This window comes from Molothrus ater, chromosome 10 (genome assembly GCF_012460135.2).
Source record: "Molothrus ater isolate BHLD 08-10-18 breed brown headed cowbird chromosome 10, BPBGC_Mater_1.1, whole genome shotgun sequence".
Classification (NCBI taxonomy): domain Eukaryota; kingdom Metazoa; phylum Chordata; class Aves; order Passeriformes; family Icteridae; genus Molothrus; species Molothrus ater.
The window spans coordinates 13700447-13716331 of NC_050487.2; the positions used below are offsets into that span (position 1 = coordinate 13700447).

Genomic DNA, 15885 nt, shown 5'->3' on the forward strand with positions numbered 1-15885 from the left:
GAACACAGTGTACTGGGGAAAACAATGTGTGGGTTTTGCTCTTGGTAGCACATCAGTGGGATAGTGAATGTGTAAGCAGTGAGCTCTTGCTCATTAACTCTGACCTCTGTTGCAGGTTCCAGCTCGTACCATCATCATCGAGTCTCTTGACATTATCACCATCACGGTGCCTCCAGCACTCCCTGCTGCTATGACTGCTGGCATCGTTTATGCACAAAGAAGGTTGAAAAAAATTGGCATCTTCTGCATCAGCCCACAAAGGATAAATATTTGTGGCCAGCTGAATCTTGTGTGTTTTGATAAGGTTAGGTGAATTTTGAAACCTTGCTACCTGAAGGAGCATTGTCTTTGAAAAGGGAGTTTGTATAGATAAAAAGGGAAAACTCATTATTTTTCATGTAAGTTAGATGATTTGTGATCTATTAGCTTCCAGGTATTCAGTGTTTACTATCTGTCAATTCTCCTAATTTAATCTGCTCTAAAAAGTTGTTGTAATTGAGCTGTTTTATCTCAAGATTCCCAAGTCCCAACTTACTACTGGCACCTCAGAAATGTGTGAGTGAAGGCTTACTAAAAACTTTATTTAGCACACAAGCTTCTGAAAAATTCAGGTGTGAAGTCAGACTTTTTCTCATTTTCATTCATTTCAATGAAAAGCTGCGTGAGTGTATTTTGTTGTTATTTGTTAACCAAACATGAATGAAAGACAGTAATGCTGCTAGCCAGAGTTCTTTGCTTTTGGCTATTTCCTAGATAAAATTTATTTTCCTCCTTAGATTTTATCTCAAATAATAAGTATAATACTAACTGTATTATTTCAACTGTAAATACATTTCGGTTATTATTTTAACTATGTAAGATAGTACTTATGGTTAAGTGCCCATTTTCCATTGTCCTCAGTCTCTGAATATTGAGATGATGTGCTATCATCTTTGGATTTTAAGGGTCTGTTTAATTTGTCCTGTCTCCAGTGAGGAGCATGACTGCTTTGAATATTTTTGAAAGTTATTTACCAGGTTTGGAACTTAATTTCTAGCAAAAAGCAAGGGAGATATACTGTATTTTCTGTCCCCAAGTCTTGATTTGTATGTGAAAACAAAAGAAAATTTTCTTAAATAGCTGTTAATTTTTGCTTTGCTGGACGATAATTTGTTTCTGAAGGCTTTTTCTTCATGCCATGCCCTTGGTCTCTTTTGCAGACTGGCACACTTACTGAGGATGGCTTGGATCTTTGGGGATTCAGCGGGTGGAAAATGCTCGGTAAGGATGAGCTCGGGGCTGATAGCAAACATGATACTCATGTTGTACTGTAACAGCTTCAGCAGAATAGAATAGAAAATTCAGTGTGAGCTCATATATGTTTACATTTCTGTAATGTGCTGTAGGAATGCCATTTATACTGTGGCTTAGGTCTAATGCAAGTTACAACTCCCAGCAAAGCTGGGGTAGAATTTTATTCATTAGAGTCTGAGACCTCAACACTGCAGAACTGTTGCAGGTACTGTTGCATATTTCTTTAATCCTGTCCTCCTAAGCAATGACTTTTCAGGCTGCTAAAATGAATTAGCTTAGCTAATTAAATTAAGTAATAAGTGATAAGAGGGCTTTGTATGAGAGATCAAACTAGACAGGGAAGGAATGAACACTGAGTGTTTGAAGGAGGAAAAAGTTGTGATAGTTTCTGAAGATTCCAACCCAGAGTCTTAATTTGTTTTCTGTGATGTGTGAAAACACAAGTGAAGGGACTTGTGCAGTCAATTTTCTTCTGTTAATCTAAACAAACCTTTTGAAGTGGCTCATAATAAATAATTATAGTGCTAAGTATATTATTACTTCATTGTTTCAGTTTCCTTTTGCCGGAAGAGAGGGCTTGCAGTGAGAGCTTGCTGAAGTCTGAGTTTGTTGCTTGCATGGCAACTTGTCATTCCCTTACAAAAATTGAAGGGGTGCTTTCTGGGGATCCACTTGATTTGAAGATGTTTGAAGCAATAGGATGGGTAAGTGCCTTTTCCCCCCTGAATATTGCATTATGAGCAAGTCAAAGTTAATGAATGTATAAATTAGCTGATTTTTTTTTAATACAGATTTTAGAAGAAGCAACTGAAGAGGAAACAGCCCTTCATAATCGAATCATGCCAACAGTGGTTCGACCTTCAAAACAACTTTCCCCAGAATCCAAGCAAGCAACAGATCAAGAAATGGTATAAAAATTCAAAACAATTGATTTGAGTTAAAGAAACACATTTTACTGTATGCTGAGGTTCTGGCTGATAAAATTGAAATTCGATCAGAACTGTGAGGGTTTTGATGGCAAAAATACAACAAACATGTTTAAACCATTGTTGAAGGTAGTGATTCAGTATATGCCCCTTTCAAGGAGAGCAAAGTGAGTGTCAGCATTATTGCCTTTACTGATTGGTTAAAAAGTACAGTAATGCTTTTTGAGCTTATGCCTTTTAATATTGGTATGTTACCAAATTCTTACATTTTAATGAAATGCTTAGGTGTGCTCACCTTGCAGTTTCAGTTAAAACAATAATTTGTTAATGTCACTGTGTGGCGTGGAATTCTTGCCACTCTGGTACCTTAGAGATAATATTAAGTGCTGAGTAAGAAAACAAAATGTACTTAGCAAATGTAAAAGTTTCTTCTAGCTGTATTTTGAAGTATTTTTAAATATTTCACAAAGGGAAATTTTAAGCATGTGAGTGTATATCCAGATTATCACAGAGCAGGGTAGTGGGAGGGTATAACAAGTCAGTACATTTGTATGAGTTGTATTTTGTAGTAGATAGAACTGTCTTTCTTTTGTTCAGAGCTCCGTGTATGTGCACAGTAATTTCTGTGCAGTAGTTGACATCTGAACATTCTTGCAACTTAGTACATTATTTTTTGGAAGGACATACTTAATAATAAGGGCCTCATTCTGAAACATCATAGTACTTCAGTCATTTACAAAGGCTAAACAGACATTTTGAACTGTGAAAGATCTTGGAAATTCTAATCATCAAATCAAGCTTTACAATTCTACTATGTCTCACTTAAAGTAAAGGATACTAAACAGATGCAGTATATTTATATTCAGTTTTTATGAAATCCATTAAAAATACAATATAACTTGATACGAAGAATGCTGTGCAGTTTCATTTACTGATTTGTGTTGAAATAGTTTGTAGCTGAAGAAATACTCAAAATTAATATTTAGAGTGACTGTATATTTTTTGTTTTTCAGGAGTTGTTTGAGCTGTCGGTAAGTATACTTTTTCATTTGGCACATGCCTATTTTTCTGAAGATGCATGTGGATGTAACCATTTGTTCCTTCCTTCCTGTCTGACACAGACTGGGTATGAAATTGGAATCGTGCGCCAGTTTCCATTTTCCTCAGTGCTGCAGCGCATGTGTGTGATAGCCAGGGTTCTCGGGGAAAAGAGAATGGATGCTTACATGAAAGGTGCCCCAGAAGTGATTGCCAGCTTGTGTAAGCAGGAAACAGGTAAAGGAGCAATTTTTTTTTTATTTCTTCTAAAGCTCAGTTGAAATACAAATATTTTAATAACTCAAAACTTGATCTTTTAAAGTTCCTGTTGACTTTGAGCGTGTCCTGGAAGAATACACTAAGCAGGGCTTCCGAGTTATTGCTCTTGCTCACAGAAAACTGGAGTCTAAGCTTACGTGGCACAAAGTCCAGACTATTAGCAGGTAAGACTGACTTTACTCTTTTAATAAGAGACTTTAAAAGCTGCATGCTTTGAATTAATATGTAATGTGTATTTTTGTTGAAATCAATTACTACTCTTCTTTAGCTTTTTTCTGTCTTGGCATACATAGCTCTGTACAGCCTTTAGCTGTGCCCTGGACACACAAGATAAGGAAGTTTTGTTTCTGCAATGAAGTGAATTCCGAGGATGAGCTTTAAGCTGGAAATGAACTGGAATATAATTTTCATTATGTCTGATTTACATTATTGTGGCAGAAATTCTCATCTGATTTCTTTACTTGCACATACTTATATCTTCTATGTTTATTGAGGATAATGGCAAGTAGTGGAAATCCTCCTATGCATGTTTGATGCAGTTTCTTGGTCTCCTAAAGGCAGCATGTCCATTTTCTCATTGCAGAGGTTTGAAAGGTAGAAAGGTTTCTTCCTTCAAAGAGTAGCACCTCCTGTGAATTATTTATCAGCTGAGTCTAGTTTTGTGGATAATGTCATCTTTCCCACAGTGCTTCAATGTGTAGCACAGCTATGAAAATGCCAACTTTGGCTGTGTTCTTCTGTATCAGCCCTATGTGCAAGGTGAACATTTGGCAAAGCAGAGAAATGAGTTTTCCTGTTTCAGTTGTGAAAGTCTACAATAGTAGTAGAATACCCAAGACCTGTAAATGTAAACCAAAGGGAATTAGTTTCTCTGCCTAATTAGCTAGTGCCCATAATCTTACATGCCTTTGTAATGATGTGGTAGCTTTTATCTTAAGGTTCAGTTAAATTGGAAAATAGAGATGTATACTCTAAACATATCTTAATATTTGGCCTGTGAATGCAGTTAGTTTCAGAGCAGGTTTTCTAGCTATAACCTATTTGAGACTAATTTCCTTTAGAAAGCATTCTCATGGAAGAAACTGAAAATTGTGCTTGACAGGAAGCAACATTTTCTCACACTGGTTTTCAAATAAAACAAGGGAAATAAGTATAAATTATTGCGATGATATCTTTCACATCACTTTTTATAAAGCAAATTACTTTATGGTTAAAAATACACATTCCTCTTTACTTTGATAAGCAGAAAATCAGGCTTTTAAAGCTGCATCTAATAATTGTAAATCTTAAAATCTTCTCTTCCTTGTCTCTTTTTCATCAGAGATGCTATTGAAAGCAACATGGATTTTATGGGGTTAATTATAATGCAAAACAAGTTAAAGCAAGAAACCCCTGCTGTACTTGAAGATTTGCATAAAGCCAACATTCGCACTGTCATGGTTACAGGTTAGCATGTAAACATTGGTACTCAAAGATCCATCTCTTTCTTGTTTTAATTATGTGTATGAAGTCAAATGTTAGTGTCAGTGGGTTTACACTGTGTTTAGAGCAACGGGAAGTTTAGAAACTTGTGAAAATATTCAGACTCCAAATTTTTCTTTTTGGGTGCAAGTTGCTTTGGTAAGTCAGAGAAACCAGAAGAGGCTTTAATTGAACTTTGTAGTTTCTTCTCCCTAGCTCCAAGTATACAGTACTCAATACTGAATTGGAGGATGAAACCCCTTAAAAGTCTTCCAAATCAGGCTAAGTGGAAGTCCTAGTCTAATTTTATGACTGAATTTGCTTTGAGCAGGAGGTTGGACTGGATGTCCTGATGTTCCCTACCATTTTGATTTATACTATGAAAAGTCACTTTGTATTGGATTTTTTCTGGGAACATGACTTAGGTCCTTGTAAGCATTCTAGATGTCTGTGCTCAGTGTTTTTTATACATTATATGTTTGCTTTTTAAATCACAGGTGTTGTGATTTTGGAATGTTTTGCTAGGCTAACAATACAGCTCTGTGTTTGCATGTTCTGTGACTGTAAAATCAGTATTTTAAATGGCTGCCTGTTTTCTGCCTGATTTTCCATATACACTAAGATTTGGTCAATCAGAGATCTTTATAGCTCCAAGCAGCAGACAAAATTTCTAGAGGAGGGGGTTTACCTGGGGGTTTGAATGTTGTCTGTAGGCTTGGTTTGCTCTGAGGTTGGCACTGGTATGTGGGGCAGTCCTCATAGTTCTGTACAGGCTTTGTTAGCTTTTCTCTTACAGGGAATATCAGCTTATGATTGTGATGCTTTTCTGACTGAAACCCTTTAAAATACAATTGTTTAACAGGGGATAACATGTTAACTGCTATCTCTGTGGCCAGAGACTGTGGAATGATTCTACCTCAGGATAAGGTCATTATTGCTGAAGCACTACCTCCAAAGGATGGGCAGGCTGCCAGGATCAACTGGCATTATGCAGATACCCTCGCAAAATGCACTAGTTCATCACCAGCCATAAACTCAGAGGTAATATGACCATATTATGCATATATATTAGAATGTAAGCTGTTAGTTTTACTGTTCTTTTTATGTTATTCCATTAAATAGTAAATCTGCTGTTAAATGTCAGTTCAGCATTGATATACTGGTTAACTTTCAGATCTTCAAATATCAAAGACTAGTAAAGCAGCTGGGGGAGGTAGTTTTTCAACTGTGATATGACATTCGACATTTCACTTGACAGGGCTTTTTTCCCCAACATTTCAATCTGTGAAAACTTCTCTAGCTGCTCGTAGTTGAAACATTAAGCTACATTTTCTTAGTAATACGTAAGTGTTTTTATTCTATGAGGTTTTTTTTTCAAATGACCTTCTTATAAACCTACTCATCTCTAGGAATACCCCTCTGAGTATTAGCTTGAAATAGCAAGGTATCTGTGTAAATCCATTACAGCTAGAGTATTAAACTACTTTTGATAGGATATTCCAGTTAAATTGGTCCATGAAAGCCTTGAGGATCTCCAGATGACAAAATACCATTTTGCAATGAATGGGAAGTCATTTGCAGTGATTTTGGAGCATTTTCAGGACCTGGTACCCAAGGTGAGCATTTCACTTGAGTATGGGCACTTTCAGTGGTGAGGAGCCTTTGCCCTGTGAGCATTAAGAACTCTCCTGTCTTGCAGCTCGTGCTACATGGCACTGTGTTTGCTCGCATGGCACCTGATCAGAAAACTCAGCTGGTGGAAGCTTTACAAAATGTAGAGTAAGTATTTGCTGAAGCATAGAAATCAAGAGGGTTCAATGTGTCTGGTTTGACAGGAGACAAAAATTATGCATGCTGCTGGCTGTTTTGCCTAAAGAAAAATGCTGGGCTGAGAGAACTCCTTGTGTTGATAGATCAGCCTATTAGCTGATCTAAGAGAATGAGAGTAGTACCATCTGCTGGCTATTTGGGAAAGTTTCAGACTTTTAATGAAGTTTTAAATGAGGAATATGTGCATAAACTCACTGACATATTTTATAAATGCAGTTGCTTGGTTTATGAAACAAGCCCATCAAATGTCTTCTGTGTATTACAGAAGTATTATCAGGATGACTTCTGTTTACATTGGTCAATATGTGACTGGTGTCAGGCCTTGCAGCTTTACAAAATATTACAGAAGAGTCATTGCCTAGAGCAAAGATTCTTTAGACCACTTTGGGATGATAGAGAGTTAGTTAACCATTATTGCTTTGATTGACCTGTCATTGTCATGTTACTTTTCTATCTACTTCCTTATATGTATAACAGCTACAGAAATTGATTTCAGCGTTAATGATCACCCGTTGTTATGCAAACCCTGAATAACTCAAAGTAATATAGAAGTAATTAATGAAATAAGCTAAATGGATCATGGTTGGAGAATGGTCCAGAATGCTGATATCTGTTTGCTTTTTATAGTTACTATGTGGGCATGTGTGGAGATGGAGCAAATGACTGTGGGGTAAGTATATTTTTATTTCCCATACAGAACCATTCAGTTACATGGTACAGCTGAAGGTAAGTACTAAAATGGTCTCTATTTCAATGTTGCCTGGCAGGCACTGAAGAGGGCACACGGTGGTATATCTCTGTCTGAGCTTGAGGCTTCTGTGGCATCACCATTCACTTCCAGGACACCCAGTATTTCCTGTGTGCCAAAGCTGATCAGGTAATGCCACTGACTGTGGACTTAAAAGTGTCTGTGTAACTCATTTTGCATGCTCTATTTTAGTATATATTTGATGCTGCAGGAAACCAGTGTGAATTACAGAACAATACATACATTTTAGTGGTTCTCTTTCTTTACTGAAGGTACTCAGGGCAAAACCCTGCCATAGCATGATTTACTATTTTGTTGTAAAATCCTTTGCCCACGTAAAGTTAATTTTTCAAAGCATGACTAAGCTTCTACACATTAGTCTTTAATTTTGTCTTAGTCACTTTGCTAGTTTCCATAAAGGCTGTGTGTAATTGCAAGCAGTAAAATCTTCAGATAATTGCTCCGCACCATACAAAGTAGAAGACAAATTCTCTACATAGGGTTTGACCAATATTTTGACTCTAGAATTAGAAATTAGGTAATGATTTTGATAAAGGTCAGCCAAAGAAGAATCTAGGGGTCTGTGGGGAACTAATGAAGTAATGCATTATCAGAAACATTTCTGAAGTCAGCAGCTCTGTGGCTAACTGTGTTTATTCAGTCCATGCAGTAAACTAATGCTTCATAGATGCTTGTGTAAAAAGACATTCTTTAAAAACCTCTGAAAAACCACATGAAATCCAAAGAGGACTGAAGTTAGGTGGTGGCTGAGTTCAGAAGACATACCCACAACTTGATGTTGGGGGAAGTGTACCATTCTGGTTCCTGTTTTTCTCATGTCTGTAGCCTAATGTCCCTCAAGGGGTTTGCTGGTGTGTTTAATTGCAGCTAACATTTTGGTAGGCAGAACTGAACTGCTTGCACAGAAAGCTTTGTAGTTACATGATTGCATCTGTTTTGACAGGGAAGGCCGTGCTGCTTTAGTAACTTCCTTCTGTGTGTTCAAATTCATGGCATTATACAGCATCATCCAGTACATCACTGTTACTCTGCTGTATTCTGTAAGTATTCTGTCAATACCTATGCAGTCTCAGCATAATTCAGAGATTTGAAAGTTGATAGATATTTAATACAAATTATTGCAAGTCCCTTTGAGTACAACATATGCATTCAAAAATACATTTAGACTGAAAGTGTTGTTAGTATTATGGGGTTTTTTTTTCATATTAACTGTACAAAATACATGGTAGTATCTGTTTAGAAAAGGCAATAACCAGTGGCGGAGAAAAGAAAGTTTCTACAGTAGGAAGACCAAATAAGCATATATACAAAGCAAAAATACAGGTTTCAATTCTTTAAAAATTTTCAGCATTTTGAAATAGCCTAACTTATTTTAAAGGGCAATGAATTCATTTTATGTTAGAATTTAAAGAAACTGGAAGTACTGATTCAGCTGGGTGGGGGGGGGAAGCAAAATGGAATGTTTCCTGTTAATATGATTGGTTTCACAATAGTGGCATGTGGTAGAAATCCTGTATTTTAATTTGTATTCTGAGCAAGTTAAAGGTGCAGAGTATTAAAGGACCTTTGAGGTGGAAATTTTCACAGCTGTATGAGTACATAGTAAGGCCATGGTGTTTAAAGAGCTTTAGGCCTAAGATGTGATTGCATTGGAATGTAAGATTCAATAATATCATTTTGATTAGGAACAAATTTCAATTACAAGTAGCTTGTCCATCTTGAAAAGGAAATTGTTTCATACTGTGATACTTCAGGAATTATTCTGTGAGTTGTAGAGTATTCAGGACTCCTGCAGGTCAAGGAGGCCAGTTTGACAGGACACTCTCTTGTTTATAGAGGGAAATTCAAAGAATGAATGTGTAAAAGTGTCATTATAAATTTTTTGTGGTGTGAAGAAATTACCAATCTTTCATTTGTTGTTTCTCTCCAGATCCTGAGCAATTTGGGAGATTTCCAGTTTCTCTTCATTGATTTGGCAATCATTTTGGTGGTTGTCTTCACTAGTAAGTTCTGTACTGAATTACCATTGTGGCTTCTGTGAACCACTTTTTGCTTGGTCAGATTTTCTTTAATATCTAATTACATATGGTTTTGAGAAAACACTGTGACATACAGTGAAGATGTTATTACTATTACATCTATGCATTAAGAAACCCAAACCACACTGTGTACTGAATTAGATTCATCTGAAATTTGTGAAATGTCCTAAAACAAGAAGCAGGTCGTGGGCATGATCTTGGGGAACTAATTCTTCACAGTACAGGAAGCTGTTGTTGGAATAACAGGAGCCATTGCAATATCATCTTGCTCAAATATTTTGATTTCTTGCATTCTTACTTTGAACTTCTGTCCACAAAATGTTACACTCAAAGTATTGCCTGGTGAAACAGTTGATTTCACATACATGCCTAGCATTTAATTCACTGGCTAACAGTAGAATTCCATGTTCAAATTTAATAGAAACATCTTAATTGAAGCAATGGCAGTCCAAAAGTGAGGAGGCAAGCTGTAAGTCCTTGCAGACAAAGGGAATTTGGCCAGACACTACTAATTCCTTAAGTCTGATGGCTGCTGCTGTCCCCTGCTATGCTGTGCTGCTGGGGAACCAGCCTGTAGAAGGCACTGTGGTGTTGTTCTAGGGTTCTATGGTTTTTTCAAAGTGGTTTCACATTTGCAGTTCTGGACTAAATTTTAAAGTGATGTCATGAGCAAGCCATTCTAATCCCACAGAATGTGAACAGGATAACTCTTGAAAACCATAATGATGCAATGTGTCATTTGTTTTTTGTTCTCTCTGCAGTGAGTCTGAACCCTGCTTGGACAGAGCTTGTTGCACGAAGGCCTCCATCAGGTCTTATCTCAGGTCCACTTCTGTGTTCCGTGTTGTCTCAGATCATCATCTGCCTTGCTTTCCAAACCTTGGGGTTCTTTTGGGTCAAACAGCAGTCCTGGTACGAGCCCTGGACACCAGACTCTGAGTAAGTGTTTCAGTGGCTCTGTGCAGGATACAGTAGTCATTGGAAAGCTATAGGCAATAATGCTCTCTTCTTTCTTAACCCCCCGCCCCCCCGTAGGCACTTTGAAAATAAAGCTTTTGTATTGCAGCTTGTAAGTCTACTGATTTTCTGTGAAAAAATATATGGGAGCTACCCACTGGCTGAAAAACAAAATTGGGTCAGAGTCAGATGGCTTGGTCTAATGACTCTTCAGCTTTGAGACAGTTGAGGTAGAAATTTGAAATTTATGGTTCAGATCTATTCTATCTCTTCCACATTATAAAGCTTTGCTTTCCTGTTAGAGTTACAGTAAATCAAATTCATATTTCTGAAAATAAAGAGGTGTTTTAATTTTATTTTTTTAGATTGCAGTATTTCCTTACCTGTCTCTTAAGTCTGTCTACAATGATAGTTTTTAAACAGTTTATGTAGAAAATTTGCAAACTGGCAGCATAAAAGAACTTGTAGCTTTGAATTCACAAAAATTGCCACCTCCCTGCCACAGTTTTGAGTTACTTCTTACTACCTGTAATATGTTCTCAAGTTTAAGCTTTTTTGCTACTGTAGCAATTTGTTCTGTCATTATTTTTTGTAGATAAGTGGGCCCTATTTGCCTCTTCTCCATAACTCAGTGTTCAATGTTTTTGTGTTGCAGTGCATGTAATGTGTTGAACGCCCAGAACACCAGCTCTGCACACCATGGGAATGAGACTATTCACGATGAACATTACATTAAAAATTATGAAAACACAACTTTGTTTTTTATATCCAGCTTTCAGTACCTCATAGTGGCAATTGTCTTTTCGAAAGGAAAGCCCTTTAGACAACCATGCTACAAAAATTGTAAGTCCTTTCTTAGTATATACAGTTCCAAATAAAATTCCCAAGTGACTGTGCACTTGTTGACAATTCTGTTGTGCCACTTCAGAAGCAATAGTGTTGCTAGCACATCATAGTGGAGTTATCCTCTCATACTCACAGCTAGAAATAAGGAAATATTAAAGTGTATAGAGAAATTTGTTTTAATAGTTGCTTAATTTGTAGACATGTATGTGTGTGTATATTTCAACTCCACAAGTGAGCCACTGAGAAGGAATCAGGCCTTGTCTCTCTTTATGGCTATCAGCACTAGTATTGCCCCAATATCAGCAACTAGTATTGCCCCAATTTGCCTGGAAGAGGTTTAGGGGGAGAAGAGAGTTTGTTTCCAGGCAGTAATGAACTCATGATACATGTTAAAACTGTGTAAAACTCGATTGTGAGATGGTCCAATTAAAATATTTTTTTTCTTTTTTTTACAGTTCTGTTTGTTTTATCTGTTATAGTTCTTTATGTCTTCATATTTTTCATCATGTTGCATCCTATTGAACCTATCGATGAATTTCTTGAGGTAAGAGTCAGCAGATCTCGGGTGTGTCAGCTTCCTCAGGGAACTGATGGGGGCTGCCTTTGGGGCAAGCATGAGCCCTGCAGAGCTTTAGCTTCACATCACTGGGTGGGGAAGGGAGAATTTATAATGCTGAGTCTGTTTTGGATGTGTGTTTACTTCACACGTGTGTTTCTAACCTCTGGGAACTTGTTTCCACAGCTTGTGTGTGTGCCACCAGAGTGGCGCCTAAGAATTGTCATCATTGTTATTCTAAATGCACTTGTGTCTGTGCTGACAGAGGTAAGAAATCCACATGGGAAAAATACTTCTTTTTTAAATGCTTCTTTTTGCAGGGTTTGTCTTTTATTTAGATCACTCTTCACAGCATGCCAGTATGAGTGGCTGCTGTTTTCTTGTTAAGTGTGTATTTCTACAAATGTCCTTGTAAGCTAGATTTAAGGTGTCAAGACTTTCTGTGTCTAAAGTGTAACTTTAAAATCTTTTTTATTAAAAAATTGGGGCAGGGAGGAAGTTAAAAGACTTAATAATTCAACTGTTTTGTATTAAAATACTCCATTTTTATTGTCTGTGTTACTTCAGAATAACAACATACAAGAGAACTATCTAAAATCCTTAGGGGAGCCACCCTTCCTTCATTTGGATTGTACACATAGCTTGTTGTTCAGAATTATGCAGGTCTGTGTTATACAGGTCTGTCTGATGTGATCAAAGTCCAGAAGTAGAGATGCTCATGCAAATCTGCTTTTTTCATCACTGAGCTTGTCTGAAGTCAGTCACTCTGGATGTTGGCCTCTTCTGCTATAATTCCAGAGTTAATGTATGCAGAAACATACCCTACCTTTTATCCAGGTGCCTTGTTTTTGTTTCCAAGAATCAAAGTTGGACAAATAAATCTTCCGGAAGAAATCTGTATTCACAGTCAGTTATTTATTTCTGTGGTTAGTTTTTCTCCCTGTTAACTGACGTGTGATTTCCAACCTGAATATGTTTGGGTTTTGGTTGCAGTCATGAGTCACTTTTTTTCCAGCAAGATGAAAAGGCCTTCCAGCATTATCTAGTGCACACTACAATTATCTGTTTTTACTGTGTAACATTTTCTACAGCTTCTAATCAGTATTTCCATTACAATGTGAGGGATTGCTACCAATGTAACCAGCATACTACTTCCTTGGATCATATAATTTTGGTCTTCAAAGAATACTACAGCATTAATATTCTGTCCAATTGACATGTTTTTTCCCTTTATTAGTGACCTAGTAAAAAATAACTCAAACAAAGGGGTTTTTTTTTACAAAATTACCAAGGTTTTTTGTTTAAAATGTTGTTCCAAATAGAATTTGCAAAATATGCTCTTATGTTGCTGCCTATTGGAACATGGTTTTGTGTTTTCACATGGCAGGCAACAACTTTTCCAAAACGTGTCAGTAGATACTAATTTTCTTGGCCTCTTGTCTTGTTGTTAACAAGTTTATCCACTATTAAAGCTCCTGTGCCTTTCTTAAATTGTCCTGTATGTACTCTAGCTCTTCCTCTGATGATTTTTCTTTATGGCCTTGAATTCTTTTGGTTTTTTTTTTTTGTATTAGTGAATGCTTAGTAGTTTGGGTTTCTTTGGCTTTCTTTGGCTTTCTTTTATTTGTGAAAAGTAAATTTTTATGTATTTTGCTGTCTTTACCACTGAAACAAAACAGTTATTCTGAAGCTTCAGAATAATGGCTTTTTTTTATCTTCTGATAAAATTAAAACAAACCTCCTTGACAGAAATATTTTTTCTAATTCAATTTCAATTTTCAGTCCAGTGATAAAGATTACTGAGTGAAATACATTTACCATCTGCTTGAAAATTCCTTTGTTCTGCAGGTGATCTTGTAACTTTTATAGAATCTGGTGCTGTTTCTGTTCTGGATGTGTAAGGGCTCCAGTAGGAAGTCTGTACAGTGTGCCAATCCATGTATCAGCACGTGGCTCTCGAGGACAAATGGTTCTCCTCTGGTTTAAATACATGTTCATCAAGTTCCACTTCTGGGCCTTGTTGGTTGTCACATCAGCCTGAAAACGTGTGAATTTCTACTAAACATCACCTAAGCACTATAATTACCTGCAGACTGTGTTCTTTCACATAGTATTTCAAACCTCACCCCACTCTTTTTCCTATGGAGGTTGAGTTAGCATCTTTGTACACTTCAGTCATTTAACTTTCATTACCAAAACTGCAGGGGTGATTTCACACGTTTCTTCTAAACAGCCTTCCCTATTTATCTTGTTGCTTGTACTTTGGTAATAAAATAGAAGTTCCTACTTGGCAGTAATTTCGTGGGCTGTTATGCTCTCTCTTAAACCAAGTGTCTCCCACTTTGTAAGTGTAAGTTGAATGCTTTGTTTTGGCAGATGAGTTGTTTTACTGTTCAGCAGGTGTCCCAACAGAACTGCTGTGTAGCAATCCTCAAATCCCAAACCTTGTTTTACAATATACACTTTACCTTCCATATCTGGTGCCCACCTCTTGAACTGCATTTGCCCAGTTCGAGCAGTGTTACTCTACACTCTCTAAAGCTTTGTCACGTGGTGCCAGCTCCTTGGGTCCAGTGTGTTTTGTGGAAATCCCAGGCTATTTCTTTCCTTCACTTCAAGTATAGCTCGTTGTCTTTCTCTCCTTGTGTGCCTGGCTGGATTTTCTGCTCCCTCCACTTTTCACTGCAGACCTGTGCCACAGGTCACATTCTGAGTATCTGGGAGAGGCCACTGGTGGCAGCTCCTTCCATCTTATAACAAGGTGTCCTGTATTTCACCTGGAGTTTGTTCTGCTGAGAGAAATGCCTCTTTAAGTGTCTCACAATTATGAGATACATGAGGATGGGATCTTCCTTAGTCACACTTGCCAGTGTGACACTTTTGTGTCATGCTATGATCATATGTAGTTTTGTCATTGCTTCTACAACAGGAATAGTTTCTGACTGTGTTGTTTTCTATTTGTTTTCTGAAATGCCCTGAACAGCTTTTGCTCCTTCCATGTGGGTGCCAGACTAGGATCACAAAGCATGCAGATTCTTTCTACCATATGATAGAAAATATTGCACAACAAAGGCAGATCCTAGCAGCTGTTCCTCCTCACCCCTGATGCCTGGTATAGACATGCTTAAACCAGACTGGCTTCAAAAATGAACATCTAACAAGCTGAAGATTTGTTAGCAGATGCTTTATAAAAGCACTGTCAAATTGTGGTACATTATAAAATCATAAGCACTATAAAAATCTGTTACAAAAGTCTGACTAATCAGCTCCCCATTTTCAATGGCAGCAGTTAGTCAGATGTTAGAAATGGAATCTGTCCAAGGATCAGAGTTGTAGGCTCGAGGCCATGGAAGGTACAAGTTCACACCTGTGTCGTCAGATTTGCTCAAAGCTCCTAAATCTGCCCATGCAGCTGTATGAGGATAACCAGATGTGCTCAACATACTATTCAAATTCTGCCCTCTTTTAAAAACATGGAATTGCACATACCAAATTCCTTTATTCCTACTGGTGGCCCAGCTTTGCCACCCCACTGCTACTTTTCTGAGAATGTCACTAGTTTAGAACAGACTATGTAAAAAGGATAGCTCCAAGGTGGTTTATGGGGAAACTGCTCTAAGCACTCATGTCTTCATGTGGTGCTTTCACAGGTGTTTAGAGTATTGAAACACATGTGTATTTATGTTTTTTACCCATAGAGATGGATGCAGATTTGGTCATTGTTGCTGTTGATTTTAGACTACCTGTTCATATTCTTAAATTTTGTGTGAGCACTTTAAGAATGGAAATGTTTATCACAAAAGTACCAACAAAAGTAGCATAGACTCTCTGTTATGCTCACCACTGAATTAGTTATGGCTAACCCACTGTTTCAGGTTTTATTTGTAATGT

The 15885-nt window shown here is 37.3% G+C and overlaps 1 protein-coding gene across 1 annotated transcript in view; it reads left to right on the forward strand.

The window, feature by feature from the left end:
• ATP13A3 (ATPase 13A3) overlaps positions 1-15885 on the forward strand; it is a 55922-nt gene that overhangs the window by 33870 nt on the left and 6167 nt on the right. Inside the window, 20 exon segments of the mRNA XM_036388871.2 lie at positions 116-304; positions 1200-1236; positions 1239-1260; positions 1847-1997; positions 2085-2201; positions 3233-3250; positions 3341-3494; positions 3580-3700; positions 4858-4982; positions 5860-6038; positions 6491-6613; positions 6697-6776; positions 7455-7497; positions 7595-7704; positions 8540-8636; positions 9527-9599; positions 10397-10574; positions 11248-11435; positions 11894-11982; positions 12181-12261. Of these exon segments, the coding sequence (XP_036244764.1) occupies positions 116-304; positions 1200-1236; positions 1239-1260; positions 1847-1997; positions 2085-2201; positions 3233-3250; positions 3341-3494; positions 3580-3700; positions 4858-4982; positions 5860-6038; positions 6491-6613; positions 6697-6776; positions 7455-7497; positions 7595-7704; positions 8540-8636; positions 9527-9599; positions 10397-10574; positions 11248-11435; positions 11894-11982; positions 12181-12261 (2175 nt within the window).